General features: G+C 37.9%; 1 protein-coding gene across 1 annotated transcript in view; it reads right to left on the bottom strand.

Annotated features, from left to right (window-relative positions):
* CSTF3 (cleavage stimulation factor subunit 3) overlaps positions 1-7,868 on the bottom strand; it is a 70,624-nt gene extending 62,756 nt beyond the window's left edge. Inside the window, exon 1 of the mRNA XM_090262905.1 lies at positions 7,662-7,868. Within this exon, the coding sequence (XP_090119031.1) occupies positions 7,662-7,688 (27 nt within the window). The 5' untranslated portion in view covers positions 7,689-7,868. The remainder of the gene's footprint in view (positions 1-7,661) is intronic.
* Positions 7,869-13,424: the final 5,556 nt, after the last annotated feature.

The raw sequence follows: 13,424 nt of genomic DNA, 5'->3' as shown, positions 1-13,424 counted from the left end.
CACCTCTGAGAGAGAGGAGAGAGAGAGACAGAGAGAGAGAGAGGAGAGAGAGAGAGAGACAGAGAGAGAGAGAGAGAGAGAGAGAGAGAGAGAGAGAGAGAGAGACTGAGACAGAGAGAGAGAGAGAGAGAGAGAGAGAGAGAGAGAGAGAGAGAGAGAGAGAGAGACTTGGACTGGTTGTCTCCCGTGTGCCCCTAACTGGGGAGCGAACCTGAAATCTTTTGGTGTACAGAATAGTGCACCACCCAACTTATCAACTAGGCCAGGGCCTGTCTTTTTGATGATTATAACCATCCTAGTGGCTGTGAAATGGTATCTTATTGTGGTTTTGATCTGCATTTCCCTGATGACTAACAAAGTTCAGCATTTTCTTGTTGGCCACTTGTCTATCTTGGGAAAACTGTCTATTCCTTTGACCAATTTTACTTGGGTTACCTTAATTATTGAATAGTAAAAGTCCTTTTCACTTTCTGTGCCTAACCTTTCGTTTGTTATGTGAAGCTAACTCAGAGAAATTGAAATTAAGACCCTGGCTTCACAGGCCCCATGAAATATTTCAAAAATTCTCAAACTTTTTGTAAAGAATGACTTTGCATTCTTAAATACTGAGAAGACAAAAATATTTTTTTAAGAATGTGGGTTATTTCTGCTCTGGCCAGGTAGCTCAGTTCCTTGGAGCATTGTCCTGATACACCAAGGTTCCAGGTTCAATCCCTGTATACAAGAATCAACCAGTGAATATACAAATAAGTGGAACAACAAAATAATGAAAATAAAAAATAAAAACGTGGGTTATTTCTATCAAAATTATATTAAAAATTTAAAAAGTAAATTAATTCATTTTAAAATCAACTCATTATTTCAAAATATTTCCCCAAACAAAAATTAGTGAAAACAATAGCATTGCTTTACACTTTGGGGTGATTCCTTATTGTCTGTCTGAATTGAAAACATGATATGCTTTTTGTTTCAGTCTACTGCAATATATTATTTTGGAAGATATGGCTATAAAACTAGTTATGAATCTGGAAAAAGGAAAAGCATTTTTAATAGCGTTTCCATATAATTGTGGAATGTGTCATGTAGACCCTGCAAAACTACGACTCAAGCTTCAGTGAAACTGCAAAGACTTTCTATATGGCAGCTCATTTACATTAGGAAGTTGCTAATTGAGGGAGGGAAAGAAGTGACAAACTAGTAAATTTGTGATAGAAAGAATAATCTAATGTTTTCTTCCCATTCCCACTAGGGAAGTAAACCCTGGACAGAAAAAAAAAAAAAAAAAAAAAGGTAGTCCTATTTCTCTAGTTGTCTATTTTTGTGGAAAATGGAGAGGGTGTTATGCTAGAGGTCATACAAAAATTAAATTAAAATACAGATCAGTGAAAGTTTAACCCAAGTGATAAATGTCTAAAGTATGGGATGGGATGGGATGGGATGGGGGGAATGGTAAAGGATTTAAATCCATATAAGCTCTTAACCATGACCAGCAGAAGCAGAAATGAGTCTCATACCTGGTTTTATGAGTATTTTCCACTGCTAAGGGTAATGGCTGACTAACTATAGTAGAGGGAGGAAAATCAGCAAAATACTCTTAAAAGGATCTGCAATTTCTTTCTCCACTCATTTTACCAAAAAATGTACTCAAGAAAAATAATAAGAATGAAATATACAAAAAAGAAAAAACAAAAGGAGAAAAAGAAAAACAAACAAAAGAAGACAAAAAAAATGTATTCAAAAACAACTTTTAAGGTCCAGGTGTCTTCAATCCCTATCTAACTGGTTTGCAAGCTTTTATTTACATAAAAATCACCCATGGTACCTGTTGCAAATGAATATTACAAGCCTCACTTACAGAATCTGTTATAGTATGTCTGAAATTGCAGTGCAGACACCTATATTTTTATAAAGCATCTAAGTGATTGTGATGCAATGGACCATGGACTCCCATGCTGAGAAACACTACCTAATATATCTGTTCTGTAAATAAACCTTTTCCAAATGCTGTTTTCCTTTAAAAATAAAAGTGGCATTAGGCCTAAGTCATTCTAATTTTTTCTTTGCTAAAGCATTAAGAAAACTGTGTAAGGTGTATTATACATTCGAAGTCTCTCTTGATAGTTAACCTTTTTTCAAAATTAAAAGTATGCAGACCAAGGTAGCACTCTGCAACAGCATGTTCAAGTACAGTCCTAAATGAGCCAGTTCATGTGCCTAGAGAAGAAAGTACTTGATGTGACTAGTGTCATGACGTCAGTTGAGTCCTGTGTACCTTTACCAGTGCAACAGAACTCTATTAGATGACTTTCTGTTATGAATCAGAGTATGTATCCTGCATATATATAATCCCTTCAACCTTTCCAAAAACTAAAAATATACTAAACATGTAAACAATTCAAAAACTTAGGGAAAAAAATAGGTTAAAGGTTACTGGTCCAACTAATTATACTTACTGTATTGGCTTATTCAATCCCCGAGGAAACAAATAGCTACAAAGTACAAATAAAAATCTTAATCTTTTAGAATTTAAAAAATGTGGCTTCTTTAGACCAAGAGTAGCCAAGCTCTTAATTCACTAGGTAAACTAAGTGAAACATCAGAAAAACATCAATTAGGACATAGTTTTGCCACACTGGCTTTATGCAGTACTTACTGCTTATTATAAACTACCTATTAATCTAAAAATAGTTTTAAATATTTGCCCGACCCCTTTTTAGATCAATTCTCACATCAATACAGCAAAACAAAAAGACTCAAATTCATGGCTGGGTCTAGCCTAAAAAGAAATAAATTCAGGGACAATTGCAGAAGAGCTAAAACTATGAATTGTTTTTGGCTGTGGTCCACTTAATATGTACAAACATCTGAATACAGATTTTGCTCTCCCAGAAGGTCTATGCAGGATGTCAACTCCTGTATTCCCTGAAACTCCTATAATCCTAATGCTGAAAGAATGCAACCTCTCCTGAGAGTACTTCTCTACACCTCTAAGGGAAAACCGAGAGTTCTGTAAACAGATCAATCTTTCTTAGACACAATCATTCCCAAATATTCTGTATAGTACAGTTTTCTCAATAAACATTTACAGTAAAGACCTAATCAAATTCACCTGCCCAAAATTGTTATACTAAATATTTAAAACAGGAGGGGGAAAAAGTAATAAAGGCTTTTACAGAAATATGCTATTGTTAAAAACATAAAAATAAGTGGGTGCAAACAAAGCATCATCTAACATACATACTTTGGCCCCTTCCATCTCTCTTTCTCACACCCACACATATCCACTTCGGCTTTAAAGTTGTTTGGTGCCCTGGCTGGTGTGGCTCAGTGGGTTGGGTGCCTGCCTGTTTTAAACCAAAGGGCTGCCAGTTCAATTCCCAGTCAGGACACATGCCAGGGTTGCAGGCCAGGCCCCCAGTTGGGGGCGCACAAGAGGCAACCACACATTGATGTTTCTCTCCCTGTCTTTCTCCCTCCCTTCCCCTCTCTCTAAAAATAAATACAATCCTTAAAAAAACAGAAAAAGGAAAAATATTGTTTGACACTTCAGTTACCTCCTAACTGCTAATAAGTACTAATAATTATCTCCCCAAATTGACCAGGCTTCAGGTTTCAGTATTGTGGGTGTTTCATCTTTCTTTCCTCACTAATAAGTATATAACAACATATTTTTCACATTTTCTGTATCTTCACAAACATATTTTTCACCAAAAGCACTGATTTATGGCCCCAAACCTCCCTTTTGAAGAACTAATGGCAATATATTTGTGCTTCAAGTCATGACATTTTCCAAAAGTGAGAATAATCTTGTTTATATTTTAGCCTTTCCTAATTTTTGGATAAGCTACAGATTGTTTAAAAAGTAAAGTCTTATTTCAAAAAGATAAGAATGAAGAAACATTTTAGGGAATTAAATGTTCTCATGAATTGAGTTGGCCTAACCCATTTTTCTCCCTCCTCTCATCCAACAAAACTTTAGAAACCACCCAACTCTCGTGCCCCAATTATTTTATTTTATATTAATTATACGTATACTTGCTTTCTCAAAAGATTAAATTATTTGAGAATTTGTAATGTATCACATATAGCGCTGGTCCAAATTCATCCATTTACTGAACACCTGTAAGTATGAAACAGTGTTTCCTGGGTTAAGCTGCAACAATAAATAAGGCAGCACCCAAGCTCAAAGCCAGTTAGAGGGACCCCAACCTACTAAATGTTGTTGGTAGTAGTGCACAAGGCAAAACAGAGCTAAGAAACAATGAGATCAAAAGGTGAATGAAGTTCAAAAAAAATCTACAAACTAAAAATATAGCCATAATTCTACACAGGAACCAGTTTTTTTTGGGGGGGGGCTGCAGGGGAAAACTATATGCACACACTTTTGTCACTACTAAACTAGTATCACATTAAACATGAAGCTCCAGAAGAATACCCACAACCACTGCAAAATGGAACTTCCTTACAAGAGTAAAAAAATTTCTGAGAAAACAAACTAAGCAAAGAACAGTCAGAATTATGGATGCAGTTTTGAAGAATGTCAAATGGGAGGGGGACTTCCGGGAATGGGTGAAGAGGTGATGGGATTAAGAAGTATAAACAGGTAGTTACAGAATAGCCACAGGGATGTTAAGTACAATAGGAAATGGAGTATCCAAAGAACTTATTATACACATGACCCAAGGACATGAACAATGGTGGGAGGATTGCCTGAGGGAGTTGGGGAGGTGGAGGGGAGCAAAGCGGGAAAAACTGGGACAACTGTTAATACCATAAATCAATAAAATAAAATATTTAAAAATAGTAAAAAAATTCACAATAGGTCTTGACTGGGTAGCTCAGTTAAGAGCATCCTCTGATAGGCCACGGTTGCAGGTTCCATCCCCAGTCAGGGCACAAAAGAATCAACCAATGAATGCATCAATAAGTGGAACAACAAATCATTGTTTCTAAGAATCAAAAAATTTTTTAAAAATTTTTTTTTACATTTTACAATAAACCTTAGCAGTGATTTTGGTTGTCTACAATAATTTCCCTCTTTCAAAAAGCACAAATCTAGAGATTCAGTACCAAGAAATGACCACCTATATTTCTAAGTAACAAATAAACCTAATAAAGGTTTATTCAGCAAGTATTTTTTAAGCTTCAACGCTAAAAGGCTAAAAGAAACCTACACTTCCTATCTTAAAAGGTTCTTTATCAATCCCATCCCTTGATATCTTTCCAAAGCAAATCCATGATTCAGAGTGGTTTTGATTTTTTCCTTATTATTCACTTTTATTTAATTTATTTTTCTTGTCTATCATTTCAGGCACTCCTCTTTCCCTCTAAATTTTCACTGACTGTTGTTTTATATATAATAAAGCAAGCTAGTTCATTCATAATTTTAATGATGTCGCTCTTTAAGGTAGCTTTTAATTACCATTTCAGTTAAAGTTTAATAATACAGTATCTTTACAAAGGAGAAAGGAAAAAGAGGAAACTTCTTTACAGAAAAATATGAGCCAGTAAGTAGAGATAGAATATGAGAATTTTAAAAAAACCACCACTTGCCACCTCCAATATAACTGATTTATTCAAAGATTATCAACTGATTAACTAGGTAAAAGGTTACTAAGGAACACAGTATCAACCCACAGATAACTAAAGGGGAAAATAATCTTTTAGAATGAACAGATACAATGTTATCACCCTAACCAAATGATAAACTTAACATAATTAACAGTGGAATCATGTAGCATGAAGTACCTTTCAACGTAATGTTATAAAGTATTCTATACAAAAATAACCTAAATGTTACCAAAGCTCTAAGTTTAGATTTCAGGAAATACAAAAACAAAGGGACAAGTTAAATGACTGCATACACAAAATCATATAAACCCAGAAAATGAGAAGTTCTAAAAAGAAAACTGTCCTGTAGTCTTCTAAGAGACAATATCCTATGGGATAAAAAATCAGGGGGACTATTCAAGAGATGTAACCAAATAATGTAATGTAAACCTAGATTAAATTCTGATACAAAACAAAAATACAAACCCTATGAATCACATTCTCGGGACAAAAATTTGAATGTGGACTGGATTTTAGAAATGATACAGCACGAATTTTCTTAGATGGGAAAATGGCATGATGGTTATATAAAGGCATTAATGCTGAATTATGTGGGGCTGATGCTGAAAAATGAGATTGCTTAAATACGTGTCCGCTGACTTTCAAATAAATACATATGGGAGATAAAATACGGCAAAATGATTAACAACTGTTAATTCTAAGTAAAGAATTGTACTGTCGGTATTCTTGCACTTTTAGTTTTTTTTCTGTTCTAAACTGCACAATAAAACTCTTGGGTGACATTTTTTTTCCTATAAATTTTCATCAACTTCTCCCACTTAAAACACCTCAGGTTCTGAAATATTCAAGGTCACAGCAACATTTCAGTGTCTTTACAATTTCAGATAAATGTAAGAATTAACAATGAATTTGGGAAACTTTCAATGAAACTTCTGTACATTACCCCTCCCTCGACTTTCAGATTTAAAAAAATGAGCCCAGAGAAAGGGTAGGTAAACATAATCGTTTTAAGACTTCGAATTCTTGGGCATCATATAAAATATAAATATTGCCAAGATTTCAAGACAGAGATCAATCGACGAGCAAACAAAATTCAGCTATCCAAACATTCCCGACATTACGAAATTTAGTTACCCAGGCTACCTCCACGTTATAAGCTGCGGACATGGAAAACGAAAATGTGTATTTCGTTGCTATGGCAATGAGAAATTTCAGGAAATTGGGACTGCAGACTAGCTAGCCTCCATTTTAAAAACTATTTACCTAAACATACCAAAACAATCGAAAAACAAATTGAGTAATATCTTTTATAAAATATCAGTTTCATCTTTCAAACTAAAAGGTAAACACTATCTCACTAAATACTGAATAAAGAGCAAAAGAAACAAATCTACCTAAAGTTGTAAATTTTTAAATATTTAAACACATATATCCAGTATTAAAACAGATGCTTTTATTTACAGTGGCCGAAAGAGACCTCTCATTTCCGATTTATCAAATTCTGCAATATGTCTCGCTGTAAAACGAAAATGATATGCAAACAGAAGAAGTAGGAGAAAACCACAAAATTCCTAACTCTTACCAAGCAAAACCATGCTCTACTCCCAGGCTGTTTCCTTCATTCGCTCTGGCTAGAGTCTATCTCCCCAGATTAGTTTAATCTCAAATTATTTCTCAAGCCTAGTAACCTATTTCTGGGTACAATATATATCGGAGAAGTGGAGGGAATACTGCCTAATTTTTTGAAAAAAGAAAATACATGTTTAAACAATCAATTCCTAACCACTCTATAACATCCAAATGATATCAAAGAAAGGCATCCAACCGGAATAGTTCCATGAACCTAAACTGGACGAAGCAGCTTCCCGGCTATTGTCTAAATCAAATGTGTTCATAGTAACGCCCAAAACAGAAGCCAAAAAAATAATTTAAAACCTCATTCAGATCTTGCTCCCACTCCCACAATTCTTCTATAGCCGGTCCTCCGGGTTCATCAGACCCCTGATCCCTTCCTCAAGCGAACATGGCCGGAGAACCAGGACAAACAGACGTGAAGAGGTCGCCACGAGGCCCCACCACTCTTTCCTCACCTGCTCGGTGGCTGCGTCCCCAGACATGGTCTCAGATAATCAGAACGTGCAAACTGGCCCGTGATGTGAAGCTAGAAAAGAATTAAACTAAAAACCACCCCCAAACCAATAAAGTTACCCCCTGCCCGACGGAGGCAGACAACCAACACGAATCGCCACCGCCCACTCAGATATGAATTAAAATGGCTGCGCCCCTGCCGGTGGAGGAGAGAGGTGTGGCTTCTGTATTAACTTCCGGGGCAGTGGGCGGGGATAAGATCGCGATACGCCGGTTATTGGTCGACGCCGAAGCAAAGCGATACTAGGGGGCGGGATCATTGCCTGTGATGACGTCACTGTCCTAGGCCAGACAGACTGTTGCTAACCTGGCTGCTATCAGCTAGGAGGCGGGAAACTTTTGCTTGAATCTTCGAGCGGCTTTTCGAATTTTATTATGGAGCCGTGGGTCCGGGTTCTTCACTTTTAAAGCCTGACTGCCAATCAGTTAAGTTCAGGCACAATGGCCATCTTAGGGAGCAATGCTAAATGTTAAATGCCTTATATATTTTAGAGATAAGGAATCAATCTATCGAGGTTTTCTAAGGTCTCAGCTAAGGCTTTTTATGCTTCTTGGGGATGAGAGGGACAGATCAAGCCTCTATTAATGCATACCGTCATCATCCACTATTGAGTCTAAGGCTTTAAAGTCAGTAGGGCCTGGGTATTATACCCAGCATCTCATCATGATGCCTGGTCTGCAAAATGCGTGTGATAGCTCTCAGGCTGTGGAGCCGGACTGCATTCTTTCGAATCCTGGCTTGACTTCTCACTAGATGGGTAGCATTGGGCAATTTAATTTCTCTGTGCCTCTGTTTCCTTGCCTATCGAAAGGAATAACAATGTACGTGCAGTTTTAGTAAGTTATATATGAAAGAGTGCTCAGAATGAAATCCGAAAAGCCAGTGTTCGTGCTGCCTGTCATCTACTAGACCCAATAAGCAAAGACAGGGATTAAATCTTTTTCTTTTTAAGATTTTATTTATTTATTTTTAGAGAGAGGTGAAGGGAGGGCGAAAGAGAGGGAGAGAAACATGAATGTGTGGTTGCCTCTTGCACACCCCCAGCTGGGGGCCTGGCCTGCAACTCATGCATGTGCCCTGACTGGGAATTGAACCCGCGATCCTTTTGTTCGCAGGCCAACACTCAATCCACTAAGCCACACCAGCCAGGGCTCTTCTTTTTTGTTTTTGTTTTTTTGGATATTTTATTGATTATGTTGTTACAATAGTTCCAATTTTTTCCCCTCTGCCTAATACTCCCCTTGCACCAGCAATCACCCCCCCCCCTTAGTTCATATCCATGGGTCATGCATACAAGTTCTTTGGCTGTGCCCTTTCCCATATTTTATTTTTAATTAATTCTTTAATATATTTTTTATAACAAATCCCCCCTCTCAGACTTAAGACCCTTTATAATCTTATAAAGGACAATGGTTGAAGGTCTCGTGCTCCTCTAGCTGCTTCAAACTGGACATGGTCGTTGTCCTACCTACCCTTGGGTCAGAAATTCCTAAGAGTGGAGGGGAGTAGGGGAGGGTGGCCTTCCCACATGGGGAAGGATCTTGCAGACTCCAGGTCAGTTGGCTGTCCCAGACCACGGCATGCTTGGTTTAACAGGCTGACATCCTTGTTGTATTCTCTGGTTCAATTTTGCTCGTTTGTTTGTGTTGTTCATTAGTCTCCTGTAATAGGTGATAGCATATGGTTTCTGTCTTTCTTTGCCTGGCTTATTTCACTAAACATAATTCTCTCTAGTTCTAACCATGTTGTTACAAATGATAGAAGTTTCTTCTTTCTTTCTGCTACATAGTACATACTCCATTCTATAAATGTACCACAGTTTTTTGATCCACTCTACAGATGGGCACTTAGGTTGTTTCCAGACAGGGATAAAATCTTTATGGGTGTTGTTAGGGATAAAGAAGCAAGCCAGTGAGTCTCAAAGCAGTAGGAGATAATTAACAAATGAATCATGGAAAAGGGGGGAGGAAATTACATTCCACAGCTCCTCACACATATCTCTGGGATCAAAAGGAGGAAGATTGTTATCACCAAACATAGAGAAATGGGAAGATGTAGCTAGATAACTTTGCAAATAAGTTGGGGATAAACCTATAACTAGATTTCCCTTAGTTAATCACACCCTGAGTTAAGGAGTCAATTGCATTAGGTTGTGAATCCGGATTAGCCAGTAATGGAGAAACAGGGGAGAAGGAGAGGGGAGGGGAGCTAATCGCATTAGTATAAAACCAGATTTCTTTGTCTACTTCATGTGCACATGCTCCTGGCTGGCAGTGCGCCGGACTCTGCAGACTCATGAATAAATGCCTCGCTTTGCTGCTCAAGTCCTGTGTCCCAGTGTTTTATTGTGAGAGTTTCTCACAGTGCTTTATTCAGCTGGTGGAGACCTGAGAAGTCAGCGGGTTTGTACCATAACAGACTGTATTAAATTCCATTATAAATGGGCCCTTTTTATAAGGAGAAGAAAAATGTAGGTAAGGAGTTTGGGATTCAGGGAAAAGGTTAATTGGATAAAATCTTCAGCATTCTTTTATCTGTGCCCTGGGTAGTGGTCTTTGTGTCCTGGGCGTTGGTTGCCTCACCCTGGAGTACAATGGCTCAGGTACCATCCTGATTGCTTGCAGTCCACCCGAGGCAGAAAGGTGGAACTGGGTATGGTTTCCTGGAATCAAGGTGGGTTGTATCTCCAATTCCTGAAACAATAGCTTTTTACATACATTGATTACTAAGCTTATTAGCTGTTACCTGAAACTTTCCATTTGAGTCCCCCATCAAGAACAGCACCTGGCAAGGTCTGAGATTAACTGAGAGCAAGTCTTCTCAAACTTTTTCCATTCAAGGGTCACCCTAAGAGGTCTCCTTACAACCTCCTTGACTATAGTGGCTTACCCCCAGACAAAGTAAACTATTAAACTTTTCCATCCATACACTCCTATGCCGCCTCTGCCCATATTTCTGCCTTGGCCCTTTGCACAGTCTCAATTCTTACCCTTCCAAATAATCAAGACACATGAGCAAAAGGTTTATATAACAGATGTATATTGCACCATCCAACAACAGAGTACTAATTAAATGTAATCCACGACATTTCTACAATGGGATGTCATGTAACCAGTAAAGACAGAAAGACATCCATGATATTGTTAGATGAAAAAGCAGAATATAAAAATAATATACATTAAACAGGATGTACAGTATATATTATATACAGTACCTACATTGTGTCAAATACTTTTTCTCTACCTATTTTCTAATGTAGGAACTAATGTAAGAACCATATTTTTTAAGAATAGTATTCACACCCTGGCTGATTGCTTAATTGATTAAAGCATCGTCCCCATACCCTAAACTTGTGGGGTTGGATCTCCAGTAAGGGCACATAGAAGAATCAACCAATTCATGCATAAATAGGTGGAACAACAAAGTGATCTCTTTCTCTCTAAAATCAGTTTTTTAAAAAAGTAGTATTTACATTTTATTCTTCAAAGTTTGACTCAAATGTCATTTTTCCCAATATTTTTAATGAAAAACTTAAAAGAATTAAAAGTTCAAAGAATAGTACAATGAATATCTGTATAACCACCACCTTGATTCAGTGACTAACATTTTGGCATATTTGCTTTATATGTATGTACTTATGTTACAGAAACAGGAGAGTCCAAAAATCCCTGGAGTTTGTGACTGTGAGATGGGGAGAAGGAAGCAGCTTTCAGAATGCCTCCACATGCCTGAGGCTGATGGCCGGTGTCTTTCATTATGTAAATTGCTATAATGCATCCAAGGCCTCAGGTGGATGGGAGGAGTCTTGAACCAGGTGATAGTATGGAAAGCACACAGAAGCCTACGTGGGGTTCTGTGAATGGTCAGAACTACTGGCAACACCCACTGCGTCAGAGGACGCAGTCAGGGATATATAGGCAGCTGCGAACACTTTAGGGGGGGCACGCTCTGGGGCTGTCTCCCTCGCTGGTGGGTGTTCGCAGAGGTGCTCTGGAGAAGGAGAGGAGATCCACGCGGTTTACAGAAAGAAGACAGTTCGCAAGGAGGCTGAGAATCCAGGTGGTCCTGCATTGAAAGCTGGAGGGCACCACAGCACAGAAAGGACCTCCCCAATCAGATTGAGTGATTGGCAGCTGCTGGTAAAGCTGAACTGTGCCTAGGAAGTAGGGAAACAGTGTTTCTGACCCCCCTAAAACTGGCTAGGTTTGGTAGAGGGGAGGCAAGGATATGTGTAATTGTTAAATAAACAATTTTTCTTTTCACTCAAATATAATGTTCAGAGTTGTAATTTTGGCGACGGGCAATTGGACCCCTAACTAAAGAGCCCGTGGGTTTGTTTTCAATTGGAGCAGCCCAGGGGCTCTGTAACACTTACATATATAGTTTGGTTTCTTGCAAAATAATTTGAAAGTAAAGGAATCTGGGCCCAGCTTATCTGGGTGCCTCTCGCTTAAGTTCTCTCATGTGGTTGTAGCTAAGCTGTTGGCTGGGTCCAAAGTCTCATCTGAAAACCTGACTAGTAAAAGATTTACTTTCAAGCTCACTCACATGGGCCTCTGTTCCTCAGGACTGTTAGAGTGAAGACCTCTTTTTGTGTTTGTGTGACTGTTGGCCAGAGTCCTCCCTCCGCTTCTTTTCACTTGAACCTCTCCACAGGGCAATATGACAGGTGGCCTTTCCCGGAGTGATCAGGCCAAGAAAGAGAGAATATCCAGTACAAAAACCACTGTCTTTTATAACCTAAACTCAGAAGTGACATTCCATCACTTGTACCATATTTGATATACCAGAAGCTGGCCAAGAAATCCACTCAAGAGAACAGGATCACACAAGGGTGTAAAAGCAAGGAGGTGGAGGTCGTTAAGGGTCACCTTCGAGGATATGTATCTTAGCATCTGGCCAGACACAATGCCAAGTTATCATGGATATTAGATATAGTAATAACTCACTTTTCAAATGGATTGAATCCAATGGGTACTTTTGAGTGAATTAAAAAGCAATCAAAATTTTGTTTTAGCTATCACTTGAAATGTGTAAATCATCACTAATGCTTGGAAATTCATCCTGTGTTATGGAAGTTTAGAATGTATTAAGTTCATTCCTTTCATTGAATATCAACATCATTTTAAAGCTAAACATAATTCTGATACCAAAATTGTACAATGTTAGTACTTTATAAGTTTTACTTATGAACAAAATTGGAAGAATCCAAAATCAAAATCAACAAATTAAAAACAGCACACAGCTTAGCCCTGCCCAGTGTGGCTCAGTTGGTTGGAGCATCATCCTTTAAACGCAAAGGTTATGGGTTTGATTTACAGTCAGGGCACATGAGTAAGTTGAGGGTTTAGTCCCCTGTTGGGGCACATAGGAGAGGCAACCAATCAATGCTTCTCTCCCTCTCTCTCTCTCCCTCCTATCCCCTCTCTCTAAGATCAATAAGATTGTCCTTGGGTAATGATTAAAAAAAAAAAGCACAGAGCTTAAAAAGAAAATACAAAATACAGGATAATTAGATTTATCCATAAGGATGGATTAACAAATACATTGTCATATCAACAATTTTATTCTTTATTTATTTTATTTATTTTTTCATATTCATTTAAAAAAAAGTTATCACCTGATATTTATTAAAACATATTTGATAAAATTCCACACACATTTGTGATTTAAGAAAAGGAAAATCTCTAACCAGGAATAGAAA

Source organism: Furipterus horrens, unplaced genomic scaffold, assembly GCF_987537825.1.
Source record: "Furipterus horrens unplaced genomic scaffold, mFurHor1.1.pri manual_scaffold_2, whole genome shotgun sequence".
NCBI classification, from domain to species: Eukaryota; Metazoa; Chordata; class Mammalia; order Chiroptera; family Furipteridae; genus Furipterus; species Furipterus horrens.
The sequence above is the reverse complement of the archived record's forward strand: the minus strand, read 5'-3'. Positions and strand labels throughout refer to the sequence as shown.